Raw genomic sequence first — 27539 nt, 5'->3', positions numbered from 1 at the left:
AAAGAACTGAACGTGGCCATCTCTAGGTTAAAGGCTGGAAAGTCCCCGGGTTCTGATGGGTTTACCTCAGAGTGGTACAAATCGCTGAAGTCCATTTAGACCAGACTGGATTTATTCAACAAAGACAAAGACAGGACAACATAAGGAGAACTCTACACATATTAGAACAGGTTAATAAGAACGAGACAGAGACAATGGTAGTAGGATTGGACGCTGAGAAAGCTTTTGATTCGGTTAGTTGGGCATTCCTATAAAGAGTGTTAGGAAAATTCAGCTTTCAAGAAAAGTTTATTAAAGTAATTCAGACTCTATATGACAGCCCTACAGCCCGAATTAAGGTAAATGGGGACCTCTCTGACTCCATCTTAGAGAGAGGCACTAGACAGGGATGCCCAATTTCTCCTCTCCTTTTTGCGCTATATATTGAACCGCTTGCCCAACTAATAAGACAGAGCGAAATCGTAAAAGGTATCAAGGTGGTAGGGATTGAACAGAAAGTGGCGTTATTCCAGATGATGTTTTGATCTCTCTGAGTGAACCAGAAAAATCATTTATAGGTTTGTTTACACTGTTGGATGACTTTGGGAGAATATCAGGTTATAAAATAAATGTAAAGAAAATGCAGGTTATGTCCCTAAATTATACACCATCCAAAAAATTGCAGGATACATACGATCTTAAGTTGGAAGCTAAATCATTAAAATATTTAGGAATAACCCTACCGAAGGATCTTTCAACGCTGTCACAGGTAAATTATGGGCCATTAATCTCAGAGATAAAAGCAGATATGCATAGATGGAATCTTATCCCCTTTTTAAGTTTAAATTCAAGGATAAATACTATAAAAATGAATATTCTTCCTCGGTTACTGTATCTTTTCCGTACTTTACCTGTGGAGGTGGATGATAATCAATTCAGGGAATGGGACAAATGGATTTCCCGCTTCATTTGGCAAGGAAAGAAACCTAGAATTCGATATAACACCTTACAGTTAGGGAAGGAAGGAGGAGGTATGGTTCTTCCTTGCTTGAGAAATTATTTTTATGCCTCACAGATAACCCCTCTGTTATATTGGTGTAATGGGGAATATAAGGCTAGATGGAAGGAAATAGAATTTGGATTAGTTGACAGTTTTCCTCTACAGGCCTCAATAGCTGACAAAGGATTGATGGTCCAATTGGAAAAATTTAAAAACAGTTGGATAAATCTTACATTGAAAGTATGGCAGAAGGTGGTTAATTCGTGTGGAATTAATAACATGTTAAAACTCTTCAGATGGTGTGCATATGACACCGAATTCCTTCCCAACAGAGGAGATAAAAGATTTGAGCTATGGATAAAGTCTTACAACCTACCTCTCATTTATAGATAAAAGAGTATTACAAAGTTTCCAAATCCTGCAGGACAAACATGGCCTAGAACACAATGACTTTTTTTTTAGGTACCTTCAAGTACAAAACTATGTTAACCTGAGTTGTAGATATACAGACCTATTTTTTCAACAAAAAATCTTTATGAAAACTGCTGACCTTTTACTAACCTCGATGCCTTATGTATAATTCTAACTAATTAATTTCACATTTAATTATAGTTCTATTACTTCTAATGTCATAGTTATGCATTTTGGACAAATTTGGTTAACAAGGTTTCAACCTTAAACAATTCAAGTTAGTGATTGCTTGAACCAAGTGGAATTTAAAAAGAAATGTACTAACCTCATTGAATACTGGGTACATCACTGCATAGAGTGGCATGGAAACCATGGACGTTGTTTCTGCTTCATTCCTCATCTCTTCCATTGTCATCCTTGGTTAATCACACCTTATTTCTGAAAAAGTACTACACAGTCAGCATTCACTGCAAAGCCACTGCTCCTCTTCTCCTTTGTGCAAGAAAATGGGTCACTGCACTATAAGGAAAGCAAACATTAAATAACTGTCAAAACACTCTCACATCTATATTTCACCATCTTAAGACACAACACACTTTCAAAAAAAGACATTTTACAGAATTATCAAATACACTTTAGTGAACAGAATCAAATGAGGTTAGTTGAGCAGGAGTCAGAAGATGAACCTACAAATCAAAAGAGAACAAACTGCAGATTTTAATCAAGCCTAAAGCTAGTTTGTAAAGTAACAGCATACAGAGACGTGTTGAGCACTGTAGACAACAATGAGTTAAGCAAATCAGTAAATAAATAAATCAGTAACAATTCCAACAAGGAAATTAAATAACCTTGGTTCATTAGAAGGCATTCCACATAATCCTCAAACAACACTGCTCTTGGAATTTGGAACTACATGATATGCACAAATTGAAGAGAATAATTATCACTCAAGTACAGCACCTGACCTTTACAAACACCACACCTTCATTTATATAGGAACTGATTGAACTGTTGAGTGATGACAGGTGATTTTCATACTTGATGTTTGCAATCCATTTTGTCAGATTACAACCTTAATACCATAATAGGAACAACAGGCTGTGTGGTTTACCTGAAGGAGCATTTCCAGACCAGCGCATTTCAAATCCTCTATAAACTCTCAAACTCAAAAGCATGCCCACAATCTGTCCAAATGATACTTAGTTTGTTACCAATGGGAAATGAGTTAGCTTGTCTTTGTAAATACTTTACAATAAAGATAAATTAAAGCTCCCAGTGTAAAATTATGACAAGATCTTTGCTAATCTCATTTCAAAAATACAAAGATCCTAAGTACACATGAGAAAGACTGGAACCTTTCTCAGCTTTTTATCTTCCAAATTTAAAACCAACTGTATGATTTGACATCACAGTACTTGAGCCAAAAATCTTAAGTATCTGTAATGATTAACTCGAGTTTATTGATACTGATATAAAGCATTGCATAATTTTCAGTTAATTCAGTGAAATCTACTGCTATCCACCTGGTGATCAATCAGTACAAATGATCACAACTACTTGCCTCAAAATCTATTCTAATCTTAATGGAGTTTGAAATTACAGTACCTTGTGAAAATATTCAGCTCCCAACCCTTTCCTCACATAAATGAGTATTACAACAGGGATTTTGAACAATTTAACTGAGAGTTTATTTGTGAATCACACATTCCTTCCGCCCCCCCAACAGTAGAGTTCAACCAAAACAGGTAAAATTGTAAAGCATAAAAAACGAATTCAAAAACTGAAATGTCAGCAGTTCAGAAGTTTTCATCTCCTTTTGCTGAGTACTTAGTTGAACCACTTCACACACCTATTACAACCAGAAGTCTTTTTGGATAAGTCCCTATTAGCTTTGCACAATGTGATGGAGCAAGATTTGCCCATTTCTCTTTGCAAAACTGCTCAAGCTGTGCCAAGTTAGTTGGGGAGTGGCAGTGGACTTGAGATCTTGCCGGAGATGTTCGATCAGGTCAAGGTCAGGATTCTGACCGGACCACTCAAGACATTAATTTTCTTCATTTCAAGCCACTCTATGGTTACTCTGGCAGTGTGCTTTGGGTCAATGTCCTGCTGAAAGACCAACTTCCTCCCCAGTTTAAACTTTCTGGCAGAGAGTAGCATATTTTTATCCAGGATCTCAATGCATTTAAAAGCATTCATCTTCCCATCAATCATGACCAGATTTCCAGTCACTGCTGCTGAAAGGCATCTCCATAGCATGACTTACAGTAGGGATGATGTTACCTGGCTGACACGCAGTATTAGATTTACACCACACATACTGATCAGTTTTGAGGCCAGAAAGTTCCACTTTAGTCTCATCTGACAAGAAGACCTTGTATCCCACATCTTTACAGTACATTTTAAGTGGCACTATGCAAAGTCTTTACAGGCAAGAATATGCTTTCTTTTTTTTTTAAAGCCAGGGCTTCTTCCATGCCACACCTTCGTAAATACCCTTTGTGCAAAGCCTTAAAGATTTTGGAGCCATGAACTTCATCTCCAGTTGCAGCCACTGACTTCTAAAGCTCAATCAGAGTGACTGTCGGCATCACAGTAGACACTCTTCCAAGTGCCATTCTTCACTGATGACCAAGTTTAGAAGGATAGCCTGACCTTGGCAGTGTGCCTGTGGTTTCATTTTTTCCCACAATGGACTGCATTGAGCTCCGAAGTATATCCAGTGCCCTTGAAATGGTCCCCAGATTCTCTTATCATTTCCCTGACCTTGTCTTGAATGCTTTTCTTGCCTTAATTTTGGTTTGGTTTGTTGAAAATCTACCATCCTGTTGGACCTTACAGAGAGAGGGGGTATTTATTCAGGTGATCCCCCAATTTTCTACTCAACTTGGACAAGTTGGTAAGATAACATACAATATTGCACCAGAGGAAAGGTAGCGTAGTAATTACAAAGGGGATGAATACTTTTTCAGCCTCACAATTTTGATTTTTAATTTTTAATACACTGTTGACAAGTTTTGGAATGTTTCTTTTGATTTGACCTGACGCACAATGGTTTATAGATCAGCTCAAAAATCCTACTTCCAATATATTCTAAATTTAGAAACTGAGACAGTAAAATGTGAAAATAGTTGTGGGGACTGAATACTTTTTCAAGGCACTTTATACATTTCCTAAATATCCAGACGGGCCAAATAACTTTGTAGGCTGCAGCATTTAAAGATGAAAGTACCATGCTCAGACAGGCATGCTAAGCTCTAGATCATCAATACTTTCACCAAAGCTAACAAGAATGGGTCTTCCACAAGACCTGCAAGACAGGGTTTCTCCTCCTACCCTCTGACAATAAAAGGCTCATGGTGTGACCACAAAACTAAGATCACTTCCAATTTCATATGAGCCACCTCTTGGCAAAGGCAGACATTGATGCTGAAATTCACATCAGTGCACTACCAACAGTATTTGTGATTGAGAAAAAAAAATTTGAAAATGAAGTTCTCAAACCTGGCACAGATCCCATTGTCTACTGAACAAGTGATCTGTGCCCTCCTATATGCTATTTACAGTGGCATGCAAAAGTTTGGGCACCCTGGTCAAAATTTCTGTTACTGTGAATAGTTAAGTGAGTAGAAGATGAACTGATCTCCAAAAGTCAAAGTTAAAGATGAAACATTCTTTTCAACATTTTAAGCAAGATTAGTGTATTAGTTTTGTTTTGTATAACTTTAGAGTGGAAAAAAAAGGAAAGGAGCACCATACAAAAGTTTGGGCATCCCAAGAGATTTGAGCTCTCAGATAACTTTTACCAAGGTCTCAGACCGCAAGTAGCTTGTTCGGGCTACGGCTTGTTCACAGTCATTGTTAGGAAAGGCCAGGTGTTGCAAATTTCAAAGCTTTATAAATACCCTGACTCCTCAAACCTTGTCCCAACAATCAGCAGCCATGGGCTCCTCCAAGCAGCTGCCTAGCACTCCAAAAATTAAAATAAATGATGCCCACAAAGCAGGAGAAGGCTTTAAGCAGATAGCAAAGCGCTTTCAGGTAGCCGTTTCCTCAGTTTATAATGTAATTAAGAAATGGCAGTTAACAGGAAAGGTGGAGGTCAAGTTGAAGACCAAGAAAACTTGCTGAGAGAACTGCTCGTAGGATTGCTAGAAAGGCAAATCAAAACCGTGTTTGACTGCAAAAGACCTTCAGGAAGATTTAGCAGACTCTGGAGTGGTGGTGCACTGTTCTACTGTGCAGCGACATCTGCACAAATATGACCTTCATGGAAGAGTCATCAGAAGAAAACCTTTCCTGCGTCCTCACCACAAAGTTTAGCGTCAGAAGTTTGCAAAGGAACATCTAAACAAGCCTGATGCATTTTGGAAACGTCCTGTGGACTGATGAAGTTAAAATAGAACTTTTTGGTCACAATGAGCAAAGGTATGTTTGGAGAAAAAAGGGTGCAGAATTTCATGAAAAGAACACTTCTCCAACCATTAAGCACGGGGGTGAATCGATCATGCTTTGGGCTTGTGTTGCAGTCAGTGGCACGTGGAACATTTCACTGGTAGAGGGAAGAATGAATTCAATTAAATACCAGCAAATTCTGGAAGCAAACATCACACCGTCTGTAAAAAAGCTGAAGATGAAGACAGGATGGCTTCTACAACAGGATAATGATCCTAAACACACCTCAAAATCCACAATCAACTACCTCGAGGCGCAAACGGAAGGTTTTGCCATGGCCCTCACAGTCCCCTGACCTAAACATCATCGAAAATCTGTGGATAGACCTCAAAAGAGCAGTGCATGCAAGACGGCTCAAGAATCTCACAGAACTAGAAGACTTTTGCAAGGAAGAATGGGCGAAAATCCCCCAAACAATTAAAAGACTTAGCTGGCTACAGAAAGTGTTTACAAGCTGTGATACTTGCCAAAGGGGGTGTTACTAAGTACTGACCATGCAAGGTGCCCAAACTTTTGCTTTGGGCCCTTTTCCTTTTTTGTTATTTTGAAACTGTAAAAGATGGAAATAAAAAAGTAATCTTGCTTAAAATATTAAAGAACTGTGTCATCTTTAACTTTATGCCTTTTAGAAATCAGATCATCTTTTACTCGCTTAGCTATTCACAGTAACAGAAATTTTGACCAGTGGTGCCCAAACTTTTGCATGCCACTGTATATCTTCCATAACTACAGTAGGCACTTCAAGACAAAAGACAGACAACACCAACACTTTCTGCAAAATTCTATCCACTGCAATACTAAGTGACCTGCAGTATATATCAATTGATAGGACCGTCTCTAAGAGAACAACCTGCACACCTATTCCAAAACTTGCAATCTTCTGACTTGCCTTCTGCTGAATCAGACAGTTGACCCCAGCATTCTTTTTACTCAAGTTTTCACCACTATATCACGCTATCCAATGAGGGCCTTAATCTAAGTCCCTGTAATAGCCTCCACTTTTAACTCACTCCAGCTGCCATGGAAGTCATCTTTGGTTTTGCCACCTGCTGGCCATTTTAAAACCATTCTACAGTACACGTGCGAGCCTACTGAATTACTGTTGTCCATAACCTTTCTAGAGACCCATCCTGCTCACTCAATAGTTCTGTCTAACCAAACCGGATTGTAATCCTTAAATATTTCAAATTTAAAATGTTTTAATTTCAAGAATATATCACATATGACACTCTTTCATTGCTGACCATGGACTTTTATTTACCTCCTTCAAATCAATATCATTGCTACAGGAACCCAAACGGAGTAAACCTACAGCTGTCATTTTGTATTCTGTGCAGAATATTATTTGTTCCAGTCTTACCCAGACCACATCACAAACTTTTCCAGTTTGCTTATTACTTTATCAATGCTGCTTCTTGTTCTAATACACAATGCACTCTTGCTTCAGCAGTCTGAGGTACCCACTTGCTTCAATTATACCAGTACCTACAATGGATGTGGTAACCTGCCTCAATGACTACAGTCCAGTAGCACTTACATTCACAGTGATGAAGTGTTTGAGAGGTTGGTGATGAAGATCAACCTCTGTCTGAGAAGTGACTAAGATCCACTCCAAATTGGGTGTGGCCCGACAGCAGAATGGTTAGCACAACACTTCACAGTGCCAGCGTCCTGGGCTCAACCCTGCCGCTGCCTGTACAGAGTTTATACCTTCTCTGTGACAAGGTGGCTTTGCCCCAGCTTCCTCTCCCAGTCCAAAGACATCAGTTGATAAGTTAATTCGTCTTTGTAAATTGTGCTGTGATTAGGCCAACATTAAATTGGGGGATTGTGAGGCAGCATGGCTTGAAGGGCCAGAACAGCCTACTCTATGCTGTATCTTAATAAATAAAATAAATTTGTCTTCCGGCACAGCAGGTCCACAGCAGTTGACATTTCATTGGCTCATCACTCAACCCTAGAACATCTACACAGCAAAGATGCTTGTATTGACTACAACTCAGCATCTAATACTACCATCCTCTCAAAACTAATCTATAAGTTCCAACACCTCGGCCTCAATATGTCCATGCACAATTGAATCCTCAAAAGCACACCCCAATCAGTTTGGATTGGCAACGAGATCTCTATGATCTCCACCAGCACAGGTGCACCAGCGAGCTCTGTGATTAGCCCCCTGCTCTACTCACTTTATACTTATGACTGTGTGGCTAAGCACAGCTCCAATGCAAGTTGGCTAATGACACCACTGTTGTAGGCCAAGTCAAAGGTGGTGACTAGCTGAGTGGTGCCATAACAATAACCTCTTAATTTCAGCAAGACCAAGGAGCTAATTATTTACTTCAGGAGGACGAAACCAGAGGTCTATGATTCAATCTTCATTGAGGTATCAGGTGAGAGGTTCAGCAACTTTAAATTCCTCGGCGTTACCATTTCAGAGGATCTGTCCAGGATCCAGCATGCAAGTACAATTACAAAGGAAGCAAAACAGTGCCTTTACTTAGAAATTTGCGAAGATTCAGCATGACATCTAAAACTTAAACTTCTATAATGTGTGGCGGAGAGTATATTGACTGGCTGCATCACAGCCTAGCATAGAAACACAATGCTCTTGAACAGAAAATCCTACTAAAAATAGTGGACATGCCCCGGTCCATCATAGGTTAAGCCCTCTACACCATTGAGCACATCTACACAGCACTGTCACAGGAAAGCAGCATCCATCATCATCCACCACCCAGGACATGCTCTCTTCTCACTGCTGCCATCAGGAAGGTGGTACAGGAAGCTCAGGACTCTCACCACCAGGTTCAGGAACAGTTACTCTCCTCAACCATCAAACTCTTGGACCAAAGGGGATAACATTGCTCAGCTTCACTGGAATGTTCCCATAACCTATGGACTTGCTTTCAAGGACTCATCTCATGTTCTCAATATTTATTGCTTATTTATTATCTTTCTTTTTGTATTTGCACAAATTGTTGTCTTTTGCACGCTTGTTGAACACCCAGCGGGTGTGGTCGTTCATTGATTCTATTATGGTTATTATTGCAATCACTGAATTTGCTGTCCTATCACCAAAAAAAAGGGCTGCCAACCCTCACCTATCCCACTAGCCATCACATTCAATAGTTAATCTCATTTTTTGACAACAGAACCAACAGCCTGGTGACATTACAATCTATCCTTCCATCTTCAAAACTCCGCTTTTCTCAAGGCAGCCTCCTGTACAATTGCAGGTTGCAACATTTGCTCAAACCAAAATCTAGAGACCCAAACACTCCTAAATGTAGCAACTTTCTAACAATAGACAATAGGTGCAGGAGTAGGCAATTCGGCTCTTCGAGCCAGCACCACCATTCACTGTGATCATGGCTGATCATCCACAATCAGTACCCCGTTCCTGCCTTCTCCCCATATCTTTAAGAGCTCTATCTAACTCTTTCTTGAAAGTATCTAGAGAATTGGCCTCGACTGCCTTCTGAGGCAGAGCATTCCACAGATCCACAACTCTCTGGGTGAAAAAGTTTTTCCTCAACTCCGTTCTAAATGGCCTACCCCTTATTCTCAAATTGCGGCCTCTGGTTCTGGACTCCCCCACATCGGGAACATGTTTCCTGCCCCTAGCATGTCCAATCCCTTAATAATCTTATATGTTTCAATCAGATCCCCTTTCATCCTTCTAAATTCCAGTGTATACAAGCCCAGTCACTCAAATCTCCCAACTATGACAGTCCCACCATTCCGGGAATTAACCTCGAGAACCTTCGCTGCACTCTCTCAATAGCAAGAATGTCCTTCCTTAAATTTGGAAACCAAAACTGCACACAATACTCCAGGTGTGGTCTCACCAGGGCCCTGTACAACTGCAGAAGGACCTCTTTGCTCCCACACTGAACTCCCCTTGTTATGAAGGCTAACATCCCGTTAGCTTTCTTCACTGCCTGCTGTACCTGCATGCTTACTTTCAGTGACTGATGAACAGTGTTACATACCTCAAGGAGATCAGTGATTTTCTTTTTGCGAGAATGATGTAATGGTCTTTTGGAGGTCACCTGATGTAATTTTCCCGCTGATGTGAGGTCACATGATGACATCTGTACCACAGGTATATAAGGGAAGACCCCAGATGACGCAGTGAGTTTTTAGTTTTTAGATTTCCAGCTAGAACGTACTGTGTTTCCGTTTCTGTTGCGTATTTTTTTAAGACGCAGTTTCATTTTTAAAACGGTTGTTACGTTCTATTGCAAGGTACAATAGTGCGGGACTGGAAATTTTTGCTAGATGTGTTGATGTACCTTATTCCAGCAGTAGTACGGGAGAGTGAAGACTTAATCAAAGTACAGGACCCGAAGGATTGAGAGGAGTCGGTTTCGTTAGGCAGTCTAACAAAGGATCGACCTTATTGAGTCTTCATTGAAGGAGTAGTGACCTGTATCGAAGATAACTCTTACCAAAAGAGAGAGGGTTCATGCAAGGTTTGCTCTCTAGAATTTAAGGTCAGTTGTTTTAAACTGTTTATTTCCTGCATCGTGAATCCTTTGGACAGAACCAGCAGGAAAGTCGTGTCTATGAAGAAATCCTTCTCCAGAGAAGTCCCTCCCAATTGAACGTATAAATCTGTTGGACTTTCAAATTTACCATTTTAAGAACTATATCTGACTTTACCGCTTTAAGAACTGTTCTCACATTTAACGCTTTAAGAACTAGTGCCGAGTGACTATTTGTTGAACAGCTGCATAGCGGTTAACTTCCAGTCAAGGTTTTCGTGTTTTTTTTATCATTTATCCGTGTTTAATAAATGTTTGGTTGTTTTTATATAACCTGTCTCGATTGATATTTATTGTTGCCAGTTACGTAACAACAGGGACACCTAGATCTCGTTGTATTTCCCCTCTTCCTAACTCGACACCATTTAGATAGTAATCTTCCTTCCTGTTCTTGCCACCAAAGTGGATAACCACACATTTATCCACATTAAACTGCATCTGCCCACTCACCCTACCTGTCCAAGTCACCCTGCATTCTCTTAACATCCTCACATTTCACACTGTCACCCAGCTTTGTGTCATCTGCAAATTTGCTAATGTTACTTTTAATCCCTTCATCTAAATCATTAATGTATATTATAAATAGCTGCGGTCCCAGCACCGAGCCTTGTGGTACCCCACTAGTCACTGCTTGCCATTCTGAAAGGGACCTTCTGAACTTTCTTTGTTCCCTGTCTGCCAACCAATTTTCTATCCATGTCAGTACCCTACCCCCAATACCACTTTTGCCCACTAATCTCCCATGTGGGACCTTATCAAAGGCTTTCTGAAAGTCCAGATACACTACATCCACTGGCTCTCCCTTGTCCATTTTCATAGTTCCATCCTCAAAAAATTCCAGAAGATTAGTCAAGCATGATTTCCCCTTCATAAATCCATGTTGACTCGGACCTATCCTGCTACTGCTATCCAAATGTGCCGCTATTTCATCCTTTATAATGGACTCCAGCATCTTTCCCACCACTGTTGTCAGGCTAACTGGTCTAAAATTCCCTGTTTTCTCTCTCCCTCCTTTCTTAAAAAGTGAGATAACATTAGCCACCCTCCAATCCACAGGAACTGATCCTGAATCTATAGGACATTGGAAAATGATTACCAATATGTCCATGATTTCTAGAGCCACCTTCTTAAGTACCCTGGGGTGCAGACCATCAGGCCCTGGGGGTTTATCAGCCTTCAGTCCCATCAATCTATCCAACACCATTTTCTGACTAATATAAATTTCCTTCAGTTCCTCCATTACCCTAGGTCCTCTGGCCACTATTACATCTGGGAGATTGTTTGTGTCTTCCCTAGTGAAGACAGCTCCAAAGTACCTGTTCAACTCGACTGCCATTTCCTTGTTCCCCATAATGAATTCACCCGTTTCTGTCTTCAAGGGCCCAACTTTGGTCTTAAGTAATTTTTTCCTCTTCACATACCTAAAGAAGCTTTTACTATCCTCCTTCATATTCTTGACTAGCTTACCTTCGTACCTCATCTTTTCTCTCCATATTGCCTTTTTAGTTATCTTCTGTTGTCTATTGTCTAACTAAAAATGCAGCATTCAAGCTCACAATACCATCTTTGCTACTTAGTGGCTACAAGTAGATTTGATGACAGTTTTGCAGAATACATTCACTTTGACCTGGTCACACCACTGCACATTTGGCACCCTACCATGCTCCAATGAGGCTTGACACAAGGTCTAGGAATAGCAACTCATCTTACAGCTTGACATATTACTTCCTTCAGAAGTCACTGCAGTTAATCAGCCATTGCAATCACAATCTTATTTCCATCACAGAGAATGTGCATTTGTTTTCTCTGTATTGGAGGTCAATGAAATTTCCTTCCATTTACACCCCCACTACACCTTTTTCAGCTAGAGATAGCACTGGTCATTCGATCGACCCTAACAATCCTTCCCTTTGTTCTTTATCTTAACCATGTCCAGTTCTGATAAAAGGACATCAATCTTGTCACCCTAAATGAATACTGCTTAATTTTCTAAGTAACTGATGCATTTTTTCCTTTTATCATTTTCCAGCAGCTGCACTATTTTGCTTTTAAATTTCAAAAAAACATATTTAATAGAATAATTACATACCCCTATATATACATACAAAATGCTGAAGGAACTAAGCAGGCCAGGCAACATCTATGGAAAAGAGTAAACAGTCAAAGTTTCAGGCCGAGACTCTACATCAGGACTGAAAAAAAGAGGATGAAAAGTCAGAGCAGGGGTGGTAGGTGATAGGTGAAACCGGGAGAGGGGAAGGGTTGAATTAAAGAGCTTGGAAGTTGCTAGGTGAAGGATATAAGCCTTATATGATAAGGGACTGGAAAAGGGGTAATCTGATAAGAGAGGGTAGAAGACTATGGAAGAAAGGGAAGATGGAAGAGAACGAGAGGGAGGTGATAGGCAAGGAGATAAGATGAGAGAGGGAAATGGAAATGAAGGTGAGGGGAGCAATTATTGAAAGTTCAAGATATACGCCAATATATTGTTTTTATTAAAAAAAATCTTTCTGATGTTCTTCTGCTCGTATAGTCAACCTGGTTTTGGGAATGGGGAAACACGTTTGACCAATTTATTGGAGTAGCTTGTACATTAAGATAAAGGCAAAACACTGAATACAGTAAAAATGCCCTTTGGAGAATAAAGAACTAAGGTGGCAGAGTTCCAATGTAATGGCATGGACAGAAGGATCGCTGGCTAACAGGGAAGAGGGTGGGCATAAATAGTTCATCTTTTATGTGACAACACGTTATGCAGCTGTGCTACAGGGATCAAACTCAATTTTATCATAATTAAAACACATCTATAAATGACTCAAAGCTCCAAAAGGTCACAAATTTTCTCAGCATATCAGAAGTTACTTGTGAATGGGACAAGACTATGGTGATACACAGATCAGGCAAGGATATGCCAACTAGAGTACAATATGGTGTAAGTGTGAAACTGTGCTTCCCCACCCTTAGATATTAACTGAACAGCGGAAGATTGTGCACTTCAGAGTTTTGTAAGTAGAAAAGCTAACAGAAAACAATTCATTGCTCAGGGAATGGAAAAGTAGAAGTGTATACTTTACAAATATTGACTATTAATGAAATCACATTCAGTTTAGGGCACTGTACCAGTCTTGAGTAAAAATGCAGATGTGTTGGAAATATTTACTAGACTAATATCTGGAAAATGAAGGTTGTCGAAAGGAACTGTACAATCCATTGGTATTTACAATGGCGAGAGGTGACCTGAACAAGGTGGATGCCGCCTCTTGTGGGAGAAACAAGAAGCAGAGGCCACTGTTTATTACAGGTTGGGGGCAAAGGATCAACCAATTAAGATAGACAATTTGAAGTTTCGCCCTCTTTGGAAACTGCAGACAACTCTTTGGAGCCTTAAGTATTAAAAACACCACCTTCGAATATTTTCAAGGTGAAGGTGAAGGTGGATCCGTGATTAAAGATTAATCAAAATAAATGTGCGTAATTGTTAACTAAAAATTAACTGAGATGTAGATTACTAGTTATTCTAAAATAGTGAGTCAGCAATTTGTCAGGATTCCTTAACCTTTTATATTTCATACTATTCCAAACCTTCGTGAAACACTTGTGGAGCAGGCTTTTCTCCTCAAACGGGCGCCCGTGCTCCAAAGCAAACACACCTGCGAATGCATCTGACACAATGCGTTGTTTCGTTTGGTTTGCAATGTTTTACAAATTATAGCACGCCCTTTTAAAATGTTGTGCTCCACCAGGTGCAACACTTTTCCGTATTTGCAAACTCAAAGCCAGTGACTCTCAATTAAGAGGAAAAAAAATAGCCAACATCGCCTATACGTCGAAAACGGCTACACTAAGAGCGAGTAACCGCTGAATTACCCGAACTCAATCCAAACAGCTCCAACTAACAAAACGCTTCCGCAAATTGATCGTTTAAAACTCCTTACAGTCATCAGGCCCAGAACCACACTACTAGTTGCAGCTAATCCTTCCATTCGAAACTAATCCTTCCAGCCAGCTGCACCGCTCGGACTCACAGCCCCACAGACAGGGGCCTGAAGAGCCGAAGGTGTCGGTTCCCCTCGGCCCACACCACCCTGGGCGGACACCTCCCGAGTGTAAGCCGTGTCGCAAACTCAACAGGCCTTTCAAGGGAAGGAGTAAACAAAAACAGTGACAAGAACTTACAGACACACATCCAGCATCGGAAGCCAATTAAAACACAACCGTCGGTTCCCCAGCCACCTCCGTCCTCACAACAACCACACCTCTGAAACCGAAAGAAGGAAACTTACCGAACCGATCGTCGGCCCCACCGGAAGGACAATCAAACCTGTCCAATCATTGCCACGTATTTGCTGCCACGCAAAGGCCTGTGGGATTTGTAGTTCTACACCCTCTCCGCTTGCAAGCCTGGAATCCAGGAGGTAAAGACGGCAACGCCCACTGTGCGTCATTCGCATTCCCCGAGATCGAGATTGACGTACCAAGCATCGAATGAAAAACTGCACTGATCGTGAGCCTCTGGCGCTGTGAGCGTGGAAGCAGAGTGATGCAGTGGTTGCAGACCTGGGCGGCTTTCTATTGGTTCCAACCTCTAAGGACTAATGTGGATGTGAAAGCTCTGGGCATCTCCTGCTATTGTTTTATTTAATCTAGCACTCTGAATTTTAATTTAGGATAGATAATTCTAAGGCTCTCAAAATACCGTGTCTGAAATCGATGTGACAGTAGAAAGCATCCTCTGTAAGGGTTTTGCAGCATTTATTAAGCACAGAAGGCAAGTATGGGTGTCTTGCATTTTGCATTTCAACATCGTGTGTAGAAATCCAATAGCGGTCCTAGAATGTGGTTAGATGGAAATTGCACCTCATAAAAGTTGTTTGTGGTATAGTGAAGCGTACAGTGGTCCAGTATTACAGAGATAATCAACATATATATTGTGTGTTGATTTGAATGTAGGGGCTGCTCAGGTTTATTAATTAGCAGTGTTTTTAATCGTGAAGTTGCCCTCGCTTTGTGTCTGACTAGCATAGGTATTGTTGACTATTACTTGCTGAATTTTAATATTAAGCTATTTTAAAAAACCTTTAAAAAGCGAATCGGATCACGTAGAAAAGATTTTCAAACTACTGTATATGATAAGTTATGCGTATCCACCTGTGTTGAGTCGAGTTATTTAGATTTTTGTCAAGAAAATTTGGTTTTGTATGTGTAATGTCAGTGAAATGTTACGAAATGTAATAACTTTCAATTATCTGCTCGTTTAATTTCCTGATTTTGAAATGCCTTATTTTTGAAATGTCTAATAGTGTAATCTTGTAAAGAACAAAAAAAATTCTCTTCGCTTCGCTTGCAAGTCGAGTATATTCCGTGGTGTGGAAAAAGATGCAGGAGCAAATAAATAATTTCGGCAATTTGATGTTTTTGTAACAGGTGAAATTCTCGCCTCGTTGAGTACCGCCCTTTAGTGTAGTACCGAATTCTTAACTGTGGTGTCTATTAAATATTATAATTTTAGTATATAAAATCACATGCTACTTTTCTGGGCTCTGTAGTTGCTCGTTAAGGAGTGAGGAAACATAACAGCATGCGTGCGCCGCTGCTGAATTAGAAAATAGTTGGCTTAATTTTCGTGGTATTTTTCCACTTGAGGAATCATGCACTTAAGAAGAGAAGCATCAATATGAATATGGTACTAACTATTCGTAGGGAAAATTTAGTCATGATAAAATATTCTTGTATGTAGAATTATTTAACGTTAACAACCTAAGGTAAGAACCTCTTGTATCATAAATAGTCCTTAAAGGAATGGTTATTTAAAAATAATGAAATTATTACCTTTTTCTGAAATGAAGCATTCAAGGAGGTACAGTATCCTTATGTAAATGTTTGACTGAGATTGTGTTATTTTTTTCTCTTTTAACAATTCCCATTTGGGATTAGTCCCTCCTGTTGTTTATATCGCCTTGAAAGATGAATAAAGTGCTTCCTTGCTTCCTTTTCTCTGTGCACTAGCTTTAAATCAACAGAGCTCCTCTTGCAATAAGGCTGCTGCTTTACATTATAAAATGAAAAAAAGGTAGTTGATATTGTGCCAGAATTAAAATAATTATTACTATCCCATCAAAAGAAGTGTTGCTGGACCAAAAAGCAACTTTTATTGATGTAACACCTTCTATACATTACGGCAAAAAAAAATCAGACGATACTGCAGAGAATTGTATTGTCAGTCACAAATTTTCATTGAGATGAAGGAGGGAGTTGTAAGGGTAACCAGAAGTATTGTCAGAAATATAGGGTATAAAGTGATCATCAGCATGAGAGGTGGAGAAGTAGAAGAGATTTTCAGACAGTAGAACCAAGACATCATTGACATAGAAGATATTTAACTTGTTCATTCTGCACCAGTTTTAGACCATAAGACATAGGAGTAGAATTAGGCCATCTGGCCCATAAGGTCTGCTCCGCCATTCAATCATGGCTGATCCTTTTTTTAATCCTCCTCAACCCCTGTTCCCAGCCTTCTCCTCTTAACCTTTGATGCCATTTCCAATCAAGAACCTATCAATCTCTGTCTCAAATACACCCAAGGATCTGACCTCCACAGCAGCATGTGGCTACAAATTCCACAAATTCACCAAATTCACCAACCTTTGACTAAAGAAATTTCTCCGCATCTTAAGTTTTAAGAATAAATTGGATAGGTACATGGATGGAAGAGGTCTGGAGGGTTATGGATTGGATGCAGGTCAATGGGACTAGTGGAATAATGTTTTGGCACAGAGTAGAAGGGCCGAATAGCCTGTTTTCTGTGTTGTAGTGTTCTATGGTTCTATCTCTATTTGAATGGGCGCCCTCTATCCTGAGGCTGGGCCCTCTTGTCCTCAACTCTCCCACCATGGGAAACATCCTTTCCACATCTACTCTGTCTAGGCCTTTCAACATTCAAAAGGTTTCAATGAGATTTCCCCTCATCCTTCTGAATTCCAGTGAGTACAGACTCAGAGCCATCAAACGTTCCTCGTACAATAACCCTTTCATTCCTGAAATCATCCTCGTGAACTTCCTCTGGACCTTCTCCAATGCCAGCACATCTTTTCTAAGATGAGGGGTCCAAAACTGTTCACAATGCTCAAGGTGAGGCCTTACCAGTGCCTTCTAAAGCATCACATCCTTGCTCTTGTATTCTGGACCTCTTGAAATGAATCCTGACATTGCACTTGCCTTCCTCACCACCGACTCTACCTGCAAGTTTAGGGTGTTCTACACAAGGACTCCCAAGTCCCTATGCATCTCAGATTTTTGGATTTTCTCCCTGTTTAGAAATTGTCTGCACATTTATTTCTACTACCAAAGTGCATGACCATACATTTTCCAACGTTGCATTTCATTTGCCACTTTCTTGCCCATTCTCCTAACCTGTCTAAGTCATTCTGAATCCTACTTGTTTCCTTAACGCCACCTGCCCCTCCACCAATCTTTATATCATCTGCAAACTTGGCAACAAAGCCATCAATTCCATCATCTAAATCATTTATATACAGCATAAAAAGAAGTGGTTCCAACACCAACCACTGCAGAACAGCACTAGTCACTGGCAGCCAACCAGAAAAGGATCCTTTTATTCCCATTCTCTGCCTCCTACCAATCAGCCAATGCTCTAACCATGTTTAGTAACTTTCCTGTAATACCACGGGCTCTTAACTTGGTAAGCAGCCTCATGCGTGGCACCTTGATAAAGGCCTTCTGAAAGTCCAAATATACAACATCCACTGCATCCCCTTTATCTACCCTACTTGTAACCTCTTCAAAGAATTCCAACAGCTTCGTCAGGTAGGATTTTCCTTGACTTCATGCTATCTTGTCCTGTGTCACCAAGTACTCTATTACCTCATCCCAAACAATTGACTCTTAACATCCTCCCAACCGCTGAGGTCAGGCTAGCTGGTCTATAATTTCCTTTCTGCGCCTTCCTCCTTTCTTAGAGAGGAGTAACATTTGTAATTTTCCAGTCCTCTGGCACCATACCAGAGCCCAATGATTTTTGAAAGACCATTTCTAATGCCACCACAATCTGTTTCTGTTTCTGTGATATCATTCTAGAAAAACATTATATCATTTCTTAATGCATGCATTACTAAATGACAATAAAAGAGGACTGCGTGTCCTCATAATCTAATCTAATAATCTAATCTCTAACGCTACCTCTTTCAGAACCCTAGGGTGTAGTTCATCCGGTCCAAGTGACTTATGTACCTTTAGGTCTTTCAGCTTTTTGAGCACCTTCACATACTACAACATCAGGCATACTGCTAGTGTCTTCCACATACTCATTTAGTTCATCAGCCATCTCCTTGTCCCCTGTTATTATTTGTCCTGCCTCATTTCCTAGCAGTCCTATATCCACTCTCGTTTCTTTTATTTTTAACATGGTTGAAAAAAAAAACTTTTTTCTATCCACTTTGTTATTATTTGCTAGCCTGCTTTCATATTTCATTTTTTCCCTTCTAATGATTATTTTTTAGTTGCTCTCTGTAAGTTTTTTAAAAATTCCCAATCCTCTGTCTTCCCATTAATTTTTGCTTTTTTTGAATGCCCTTTCTTTTGCTTTTACGTCAGCTTTGACTTCCCTTGTCAGCCACGGTTGTACTATTTTACCATTTGAGTATTTCTTCATTTTTGGAATACATGCACCTTCTTCATTTTCCCCAGAAATACATGCCATTGCTGCTCTGCTGACATCCCTGCCAGCAGTTCCTTCCAATTTACTTTGGCCAACTCCTCTCTCATACCACTGTAATTCCCCTTACTCCACTGAAATACTGCTACATCAGACTTTTCTTTCTCCCTATGAAATTTCAAGTTGAGCTCAATCATATTGTGATCACTGATTCCTAAGGGTTCTTTTACCTTAAGCTCCCTAATCGCCTCTGGTTCATTCCATAACACCCAATCCAATCTAGCTGATCCCCCTAGTACAGTGGTCCCCAATCTCCAGGCCGCAAAGCATGCAGGGGAGCACACCCAGCACATCTTTAAGAAAAAAGTCGAAATAAACAAGCTAATTAATTAGGTGCTGCCCAGAAGCCAGTCTTCATTGGAGGAACTGAGGTGGAGAGGGTCAATAACTTTAAATTCTTTGGCATTCAGGATCAACGTTTCTCTCTCTGAAGTGTCAGAGGATCTGCCCTGGGACCAGCACGTAACTGTCATTACAAAGAAAACACGGCAGTGCCTATACTTTATTAGAAGTTTGTGCAGACTCAACATGTCACCTTGATCCTGACAGCCCTGTCTTTTCAGCCTGTCTGGGCTGGCGTTTAAATTGATCAAAGAATGGAACAGCTAAAGGCTCCAGTGCCCTGGAAAGAGGAGTGAACGTCGCGTAGAGCAAGTGAAATCGACAATTGTCTCTGATCTGGGCCGACATTTACGTGCCAGGCGGCACCTAATTAATTAGCTTGTTTATTTAGGCTTTTTTCTTAAAGATGTGCTGGGTGCGCTCCGGCTACCGCTGCACCCCTGCATGCTTCATGGCCCGGAGGTTGGGGACCACTGCCCTGGTAGGCCCAATGACAAACTGCTCAGAAAAACCATCTCTTAGGTATTCAACTAACTCACTCTCTTGAGATCCATTACCAACCTGATTTTCCCAATTGACTTGCATGTTAAAATCTCCCATGACTACCATAACATTGCCCTTTTGACTCCCCTTTTCTATTTCCTGTTGTAACCTGTGGTCCACCTCCCAGCCACCGTTGGGAGGCCTGTATATAACTGCCATCCATGTCCTTTTACACTTGCAGTTTCTTAACTCAACCCACAAGGATTCAATATCTTCTGATCCTATGTCACATCTTTCTACTGCTTTGATGCCATTCTTTAACAGTAGAGCCACACCAGCCCCTCTGCTTACCTTCCTATCCCTCCGATATAACATGCAACTTTGGACATTCAACTTCCAACTACCACCATGCTTCAGCCTCAATTCAGTGATGGCTACAACATCATACCTGGCAATCTGTAATAGTACAACAAGATCATCCACCTTATTCCTTGTACTGCTCACATTTAGATACAACACTTTGAGTACTGTATTTGCTGTCCTTTCTGATTCTACATCCCTAATGTTTTGATACTCTGCATGTTGACTTGCCTGCCCTTCCTGACAGTCTGACCATCCGCCCTATCCTCAGTCCCTTCACTCTGGTTCCCACCCCCCTGCTAAATTAGTTTAAACCGTCTCCAACTGCTCTAACAAACCTGCCTGCGAGAATATTGGTCCCCCTCAGGTTCAGGTGCAATCCATCTCTTTTGTACAGGTCATACCTGCCCCAGAAGAGATCACAATGATCCAAGAACCTGAAGCCCCTCAGCCACACATTTTTAGTGGAGATGGTGTAAATTGCTGTTGAGCGATAATGTTATTGGACAGAATTTATCCAAAATGATATTTCAAGATACTATCTGATTGTGGCTGGATGAAACATTGTCAACTGTATTAAAATTTTAAGTTACACATCACAAATTTTATTTAATAGGAGATGGAAAGCTCATATCCAAACAGTTACTGTTATAGCCCCTGCAGTTTCTCCATTCTGTAAATTCAAGCTAACTTATTTTTATTAAATGTGTTGAGATATTTCTTAGCGTGACACACAACGTAAATGTCAGGAATTTTTTTTTTCCTTGGTGAAAACTGAAAAAGAATCACAGGAATCCTTGGCTTATTTTTTTGAATCAATTTATTGATTTTAATTTAAACATATTCAGTAGAAGTTCTTATTGTTCTTTGTTGACATTAAGTCGAATCCATCTCCACTCTACTCTTTGGTTATTATATCAATTATACATCTTATTGCACCATTTGCCAGTTGACAAAATTGCTTTGAAATAGTACTTTTCAGATGTTGTATTTTAATTTTTTATGATGTTCTCTGCCTTTCCATTTCCTGTAGGTTTGGAAATTAAATAAAGATGACAAAATTGCCAGGAATCCTAATCCTTCTGATTGTGGAATATGTGACAGTAAATGGAGACATCCAGGATAATACCACTACTGACTTTTCTGTCAAGGTTTACCATCACTTGAGGTCAATACAGAAAGATGAAAATATTTTTTACTCCCCCTTCAGTATCATCATTGCTTTGGGAATGATTGAGATTGGAGCTGCTGGTACAACCCTTGAGCAAATTCAACACGTTACGGGCTCCAATTCCACACAAAGAGGTAAACCTTGCCATATGTAATTGTTTTTGTTCAGTAGATTTATAATATGTACCTATATAAATTAGCTGCAAGTGTCAAATTTGTTAACTTAAAAGTTATTTTTACCCTTCTGAAGCAAGCATTGATGCAATAGTACCTGGAAGTATATTTGTATAAATTACTGAAAGTGGCAGTGCAGATTAAAAAAAAACAGCTAGTAAGACATATATCCTGGGCTTCAGAAATTGAAACATGGAGCATAAAAGCAGGAATGTTTTTCTGAACTGGTCTAGCTTCATCTGGAATGCTGTGTTCAGTTCTGATCATCAGATTGAAGGAAAGATGTGAAGTTATTAGAAAGTGTCCAGGAAAGGTTCAGGAAAATAGTTCGTAAGATGCAATTTTACAGTTGGATTAGAGAAGCTTGAATAGTTTTCTTTAGCAAAGGCTGAGAAGCAATAAAATGATGAGGGATCTGGTCAGAGTGAGTAGTGAGAGCAACACTACAGTATTTAAATTAAAGGCAGCATAAAGGAAACAATATTTTATGTAGCATGTGTTTACACTGGAATGCACTGCCTGAAAATATAATGGAGGCAGGATCCTTTGTGGTCTTGCAGAGGGACTGGATAAGTACATGATTAAAAAAATTTTGAAAGGCTCCATAGAAAATGCTACAGATTGAAACTAAAGAGTCATTTTAGAGATCTGGCAGAGACAAAATGGCTGAATGACTTTCTCTTGTGCCGTAGCAATTCTTGAATTTTAGATATTCATCAAGCAGCGTAAACTAATCCCGTATTGAGATTCTTGAAGCTGCTGTTTCCAAGAACTAGCTCCCAAGGATATGGCTTCATTGTCCTGATCCAAGGTTACGTGACTAGTGCTCTTGAAAACTTTTTATCAGCCAATCACGACTTGTACCATTGTAAAATTCTTTTAAAAAATCATTTGTAGCTTGAATTATTGTAGGTGCCTGCCTCATTTCAACAAGAGTTGTTAATAAAGGGCTTTTTTTTTTTTGGAATTGTATTTGATGCACCCAGAAACTGGATGGAAATTGTGTCCTTATCCTGCACCTATTGGTTACAATGTAGGCATCAAGCTACTTGCTCATTATAAAGATTTTTCTTATTTAATTGACATCAGGATGTGAGGAATAGAATATCCTCAGTAACTCCTAAGTAGGCACATATCTGCATGTTGCTAAAGCATCAAGTAGAAATTGAGGGAATTCAATCAATGTTGAATTTTCTATGGAGCAAAATTAATGTTTGGTACCCATAAGATAATCCATGTGATGTCAACAGCCTGCTGCTCCATGTTCCAATGCCGACTCCAGCATTTTGTTCTGCTCATCCTCCAATTCGATCTGCACTCTAGTAGGTGCTAACAATTTCATCAGTCTTGGAACAACTTGTTTATGGTGAAATCTTGAATTCAGAAAAAAAAATTCTTCGGCATTTGTCAAATTCCTCTTCTAGAGTGACTTCAGAAAATAAGAAATCATTAGATTCTTGTGTTTTTGTATTTGTACTGTTAGTCTTTTTGCACATTGATTGCTTGTCTTTGCGTGTAGTTTTTTTTTAGCGATTCAGTTCTATTTCTTCTACAGCAAATGCCTGCAGGAAAATAACTTTCAAAGTAGTATATAGTGACATGTACATACTTCGATAATTTGTTTTGAACAGTAGAACAAATTGGTCAGCAACTATCCTATAATTGATCACTTTTAGTGATGTGAGACACGTATACAGACTAACTGATGTATCATCTATTTGCTTTTTGCATACTTCTGGTTGTTTGCTGTATGCCCCGGCATCCTGAACAATATAGCATCTGGCACAAGGTATCGCTTGCCTGAATGCACAAACCATAATCTTACTTTCTCGAATTTATTGTAGAACTCAAACACTGCTCCTACTGAGCTCAATTTATTGTCCTTTTCTATTGTGTTGAGGAGTTATATTGAACTTGGGTATGTTGCCGTGAATGGACAATGGGAATTTAAATGTATTTAATCCATTATTCATGCAATGATGACAGCTGCTATGTAGCCAAAATAGCTTGTTCTGCAGTTAAGTTCTTTGAGGAAAAGTGGTATTCCTTTATACTACATTTCCATTCGTTTCTTTGTTTCTTCTGCTTAAAAATTGAGATGTTTCTGATTTTCATGTTTACTCCTGAGAATCTACTTCCATTCTTGCCTCTTACTTGTATGAAGTTTTCTTAATGTGGAAAACCTTGAAAATGTGAAAAGTCCCAATAGTGATATGTATTATTATGGAGTATATTGTATAAAATTGTTAATTTGTTCTGCACAGGTGAAGAATTTGGCTTCTTCCATGATCTTTCTCAATCAATGAAAGCAGATCATCAGCAGTATGTAATGGAAGTTGCCAACTCGTTGTTTGTGCAGGAAGGATTTCAACTAAGTGACAATTACCTACGAATGCTGAACAGATATTTCAGTGCCAGTGCTGAAAACGTTGACTTCAACCATCCTTCTTCAGTGGCTGATCTTATCAATGAATGGGTAAAGAATCAAACTGTTAGTGAGTATTGCCAGATTACAATGTTTCTCTCCATCACATACATGGGATATGCAAAAAATTAACTTGCCAAATTGGAATTAATATTTGCTGCTTTAAGAATGAAATTAGTGGCTTGTAAATTGGAAAACCTTGCAATAATGATTGGTGAATGATGAATATGTTCTTGTAGTGTGGTGAAAATGAGTGTATTGCGTTAAATGTCCTCACTGCTGTGGAACTTGTGTGGATCCAGGCAAGTGGAAAGTACTCCTTCGCTTTTACTGCCGGTGCTTCATGAGGGGTGGGTGTGTTGGGAAGAGAATTAGATCTTCATCTACTCCTTCAACCAATTCACTAGTGCAACTGCCCCAGTTACGTTTCCTGTCAGTGATAATAACATGGAAGATGAGAACAATACAGGAATTGGTGGAAGACAGGCTGGAATGTGTTCATCTGCAGACTGCTACGGACTTCTTTTTGCCGGCAACAACCAGGGAATCAGGGATTTGGGTTTTTTTTATGTGACTCTGTTTGCTGCTATCTTATGTCCAAAATGTACCTTGTTCTATGTATGACTGTTGGTACTGTGTTTTGTACCTTGGTCCCGGATTATCCATTGCAGTATTACGTCACTCTATGACTCTATCTTGTAAATTTCTTCCAGGTAAGCTCTCGGCCTCTGTCACTTTGGAGGAAACAACCCTGGTTTGTCCAACCTCTCCTAGCACCTGCCCTCTAATCCAGGCAGTATCCTTGTAAAGCCTCTCCTGACCTCTCTCTATCTTTCCTGTACAAAGACAACCAGAGTTGAATGCGATACTCCACATGTGGTCTAATACGAGTTTTATAAAGCTGAAAAATAACTTTCCCCTACTCTTGCACTGAATGCCTCAACTAATAAAAGCAAGATCTATGAAACTTTGAAATATAGATCCTCACTGACTTACTGGCCATACATCTTCCTTACCCTCAATCCCCTCACTTTCTGACCTGGTTGTCTGGTTTCCAGACCCCTGAGATAACCTAGAGGATAATGATGATGCTGATTTTAATGATGGTAATGCCACTGGGCGAAGTGGAGATTGTCATTTCCTGGTCCCTGTTTAATCCAAATGGTATTTGCTAAACAGCCTGTATGGTTTTCTTACTAACATAAACTGGTACACTCATTATCTGCCACATGCTGTTTCTGGTATCTATATCTTTCAGGGTCCAACTGGGTTATATAGTTAAGACAATCTTAGCAATGATCAGTAAACTTTCCATTTGGACTTTATCAGTTTCCTTGTTGCACTCAGTGATTCTGAGTTCTATTTAACACAGAGGTTGAAAATGATGGTTTCTTTGACCTGACGCCTGGAGTTATCAGAGTCTGTGTTCAGATTCATGCAAGTGCTTTTGCTGCTGAGTGTATTGTATCAATTGAACGTGGAATGCCCAAGGATGGTGATGGTAGAAGACTTAGGGCATTCACTAAAAGATAAGCTTCCAGAATTGTAAATATAGCAATATGTTGCTTGGCTAAGCTGGGAAATAGTGAATTGACATGAGTAGACCAGAACATCTGGTAAGTAAACATAGCCCTCTTCCCTTGGTATTCAATGGCATCACTGACATTCTTCTGCCGTCCTTATCCTGAGAGACACCATTAGCAAGAAACTTGACTGAGCTACACTCGGAACTCAGCAGGTCAGGCAGCATCTGTGGAAAAGATCACTCGACGTTTCGGGCCGGAACCCTTTGTCAGGACTGCAGAGGGAAGGGGCAGAGGCCCTATAAAGAAGGTGGGGAGAGAGTGGGAAGGAGAAGGCTGGTAGGTTCCAGGTGAAAAAACCAGTAAGGGGAAAGATAAGGGGGTGGGGGAGGGGAGGCAGGGAGGTGATAGGCAGGAAAGGTGAAGAAGGAATAGGGGAAAACACAATGGGTAGTAGAAGGAGGCGGAACCATAAGGAAGGTAGTAGGCAGCTGGAGGAGGGAGCAGAGTGACATAGGGATAGAGGAAGGGAGGGGGAGGGATTTACCAGAAGTTGGAGAATTCTATGTTCATACCAAGGGGCTGGAGACTACCTAGACGGTATATGAGGTGTTGCTCCTCCAACCTGAGTTTAGCCTCATCATGGCAGTAGAGGAGGCCATGTATGGACATATCTGAATGGGAGTGGGAAACAGAGTTGAATTGGGTGGCTACTGGGAGATCCTGTCTGTTGTGGCGGACGGAGCGGAGGTGCTCAACTGAGCTAGCTGCATATATGGTATTGCTACAGGAGCAGATTCAGGACTGGAATCTCTATCTCATTCATCAAACCTCATTTGCCCTTCATGAAGTAAAAGCTATAAATGTGAAGGAATATGCCTGGATCTACATGAGAGCTGCAATACTCAATAGAATCAACACAATCCAGGACAATAAATCTGTTGATTGCCACCTTATTCCTCACCAGGAGCATTCATTCCTGCACGCAACTTTTCATGTTTTGGGGATCATTGTTGCAAAATGATTTTCAATTTGGAAGCCAGAAATTTCATTCCCAGAGCATCTAGGAATCACTTCCAGTTTTGCAACCAGCTGTGGAACATTAACGGCAGCTAAATTTGCAACATAATTGAAATGATTTAGTTTGGGTGTACAATGTAGATCCCTGTTTGATTTGTATATTTGTAAAATAATCTTTTCTTTTATCTACACAGGCAAAATACAGAACCTTTTATCAGAGAAGGACTTGAATGCTTTGGCCCACATAGTCCTCGTCAATGCAATTTATTTTAAAGGAAACTGGAAGTCTCCATTCAGAGCAGAGCATACACACACTTTCCCTTTTACCAAAGACGATGAAAGTGAAATACAGATACCCATGATGCATCAACAAGATGACTTCTTCTACGGTTTGCAAACGTTTAGTTATTTTGCACTGTTAATTAAAACTGACCTTTCCATTCAGCTGCCTTGTCATTGGGAGTGAAGGTATAAATTTGGTAGAGAATAGTATTTCTTTGTTTCCTAACTTTCTTTGGTTATATAGCCTTGTATAGCAACACTCTGCTGAAATGAACACAATGAGTTTTTGTTTCCATGTTTCAGTGCATTTAACCACTTAGTGAGGTACTATATTACAGTGAAATAGTAACTACCGAGTTGTACAGATATTCGATGGAAGGTGAATTCTGAATGTGACACCAAATCCACAATGGCTTTGATTTTGCTCAAACCATCCTATTTGTTGTGTTCTGCCTTCAATTTCTACTTTTCTCTCATTTTGCTTTATCTTTCTCCTCTGCTTTCTCCCTCCTCTCTGCCACCTTTCTCTCTCCCTCTGTTTCATTATTTTACTGCAATGCATTCTACAAGCTGGGATTCTTTCAGAAGAAAGAGTCCTACAAAGTTGGTAGTCAAGAGTTTAAGTTCCACTCCA

General features: G+C 40.0%; 2 protein-coding genes across 5 annotated transcripts in view; one reads left to right on the top strand and one right to left on the bottom strand.

Annotated features, from left to right (window-relative positions):
• pdcd10a (programmed cell death 10a) overlaps positions 1-14743 on the bottom strand; it is a 47384-nt gene extending 32641 nt beyond the window's left edge. Inside the window, exons 1-2 of one of the 4 annotated variants that reach the window (XM_072255398.1) lie at positions 14679-14743; positions 1716-1909 (exon numbers count right to left, since the gene is read on the bottom strand). In XM_072255398.1, the coding sequence (XP_072111499.1) occupies positions 1716-1805 (90 nt within the window). In that variant the 5' untranslated portion in view covers positions 1806-1909; positions 14679-14743. The other 3 variants (XM_072255400.1, XM_072255397.1, XM_072255399.1) reach the window with 3 other exon arrangements.
• Positions 14744-14929: 186 nt separating this feature from the next.
• serpini1 (serpin peptidase inhibitor, clade I (neuroserpin), member 1) overlaps positions 14930-27539 on the top strand; it is a 42442-nt gene continuing 29832 nt past the window's right edge. The window contains exons 1-4 of the mRNA XM_072254582.1: positions 14930-15163; positions 21345-21616; positions 23920-24150; positions 26818-27012. Of these exons, the coding sequence (XP_072110683.1) occupies positions 21364-21616; positions 23920-24150; positions 26818-27012 (679 nt within the window). The 5' untranslated portion in view covers positions 14930-15163; positions 21345-21363. The remainder of the gene's footprint in view (positions 15164-21344; positions 21617-23919; positions 24151-26817; positions 27013-27539) is intronic.

Source organism: Mobula birostris, chromosome 4 (genome assembly GCF_030028105.1).
Source record: "Mobula birostris isolate sMobBir1 chromosome 4, sMobBir1.hap1, whole genome shotgun sequence".
Lineage (NCBI taxonomy): Eukaryota > Metazoa > Chordata > Chondrichthyes > Myliobatiformes > Myliobatidae > Mobula > Mobula birostris.
This window is presented reverse-complemented; position numbering and strand designations above follow the sequence as displayed.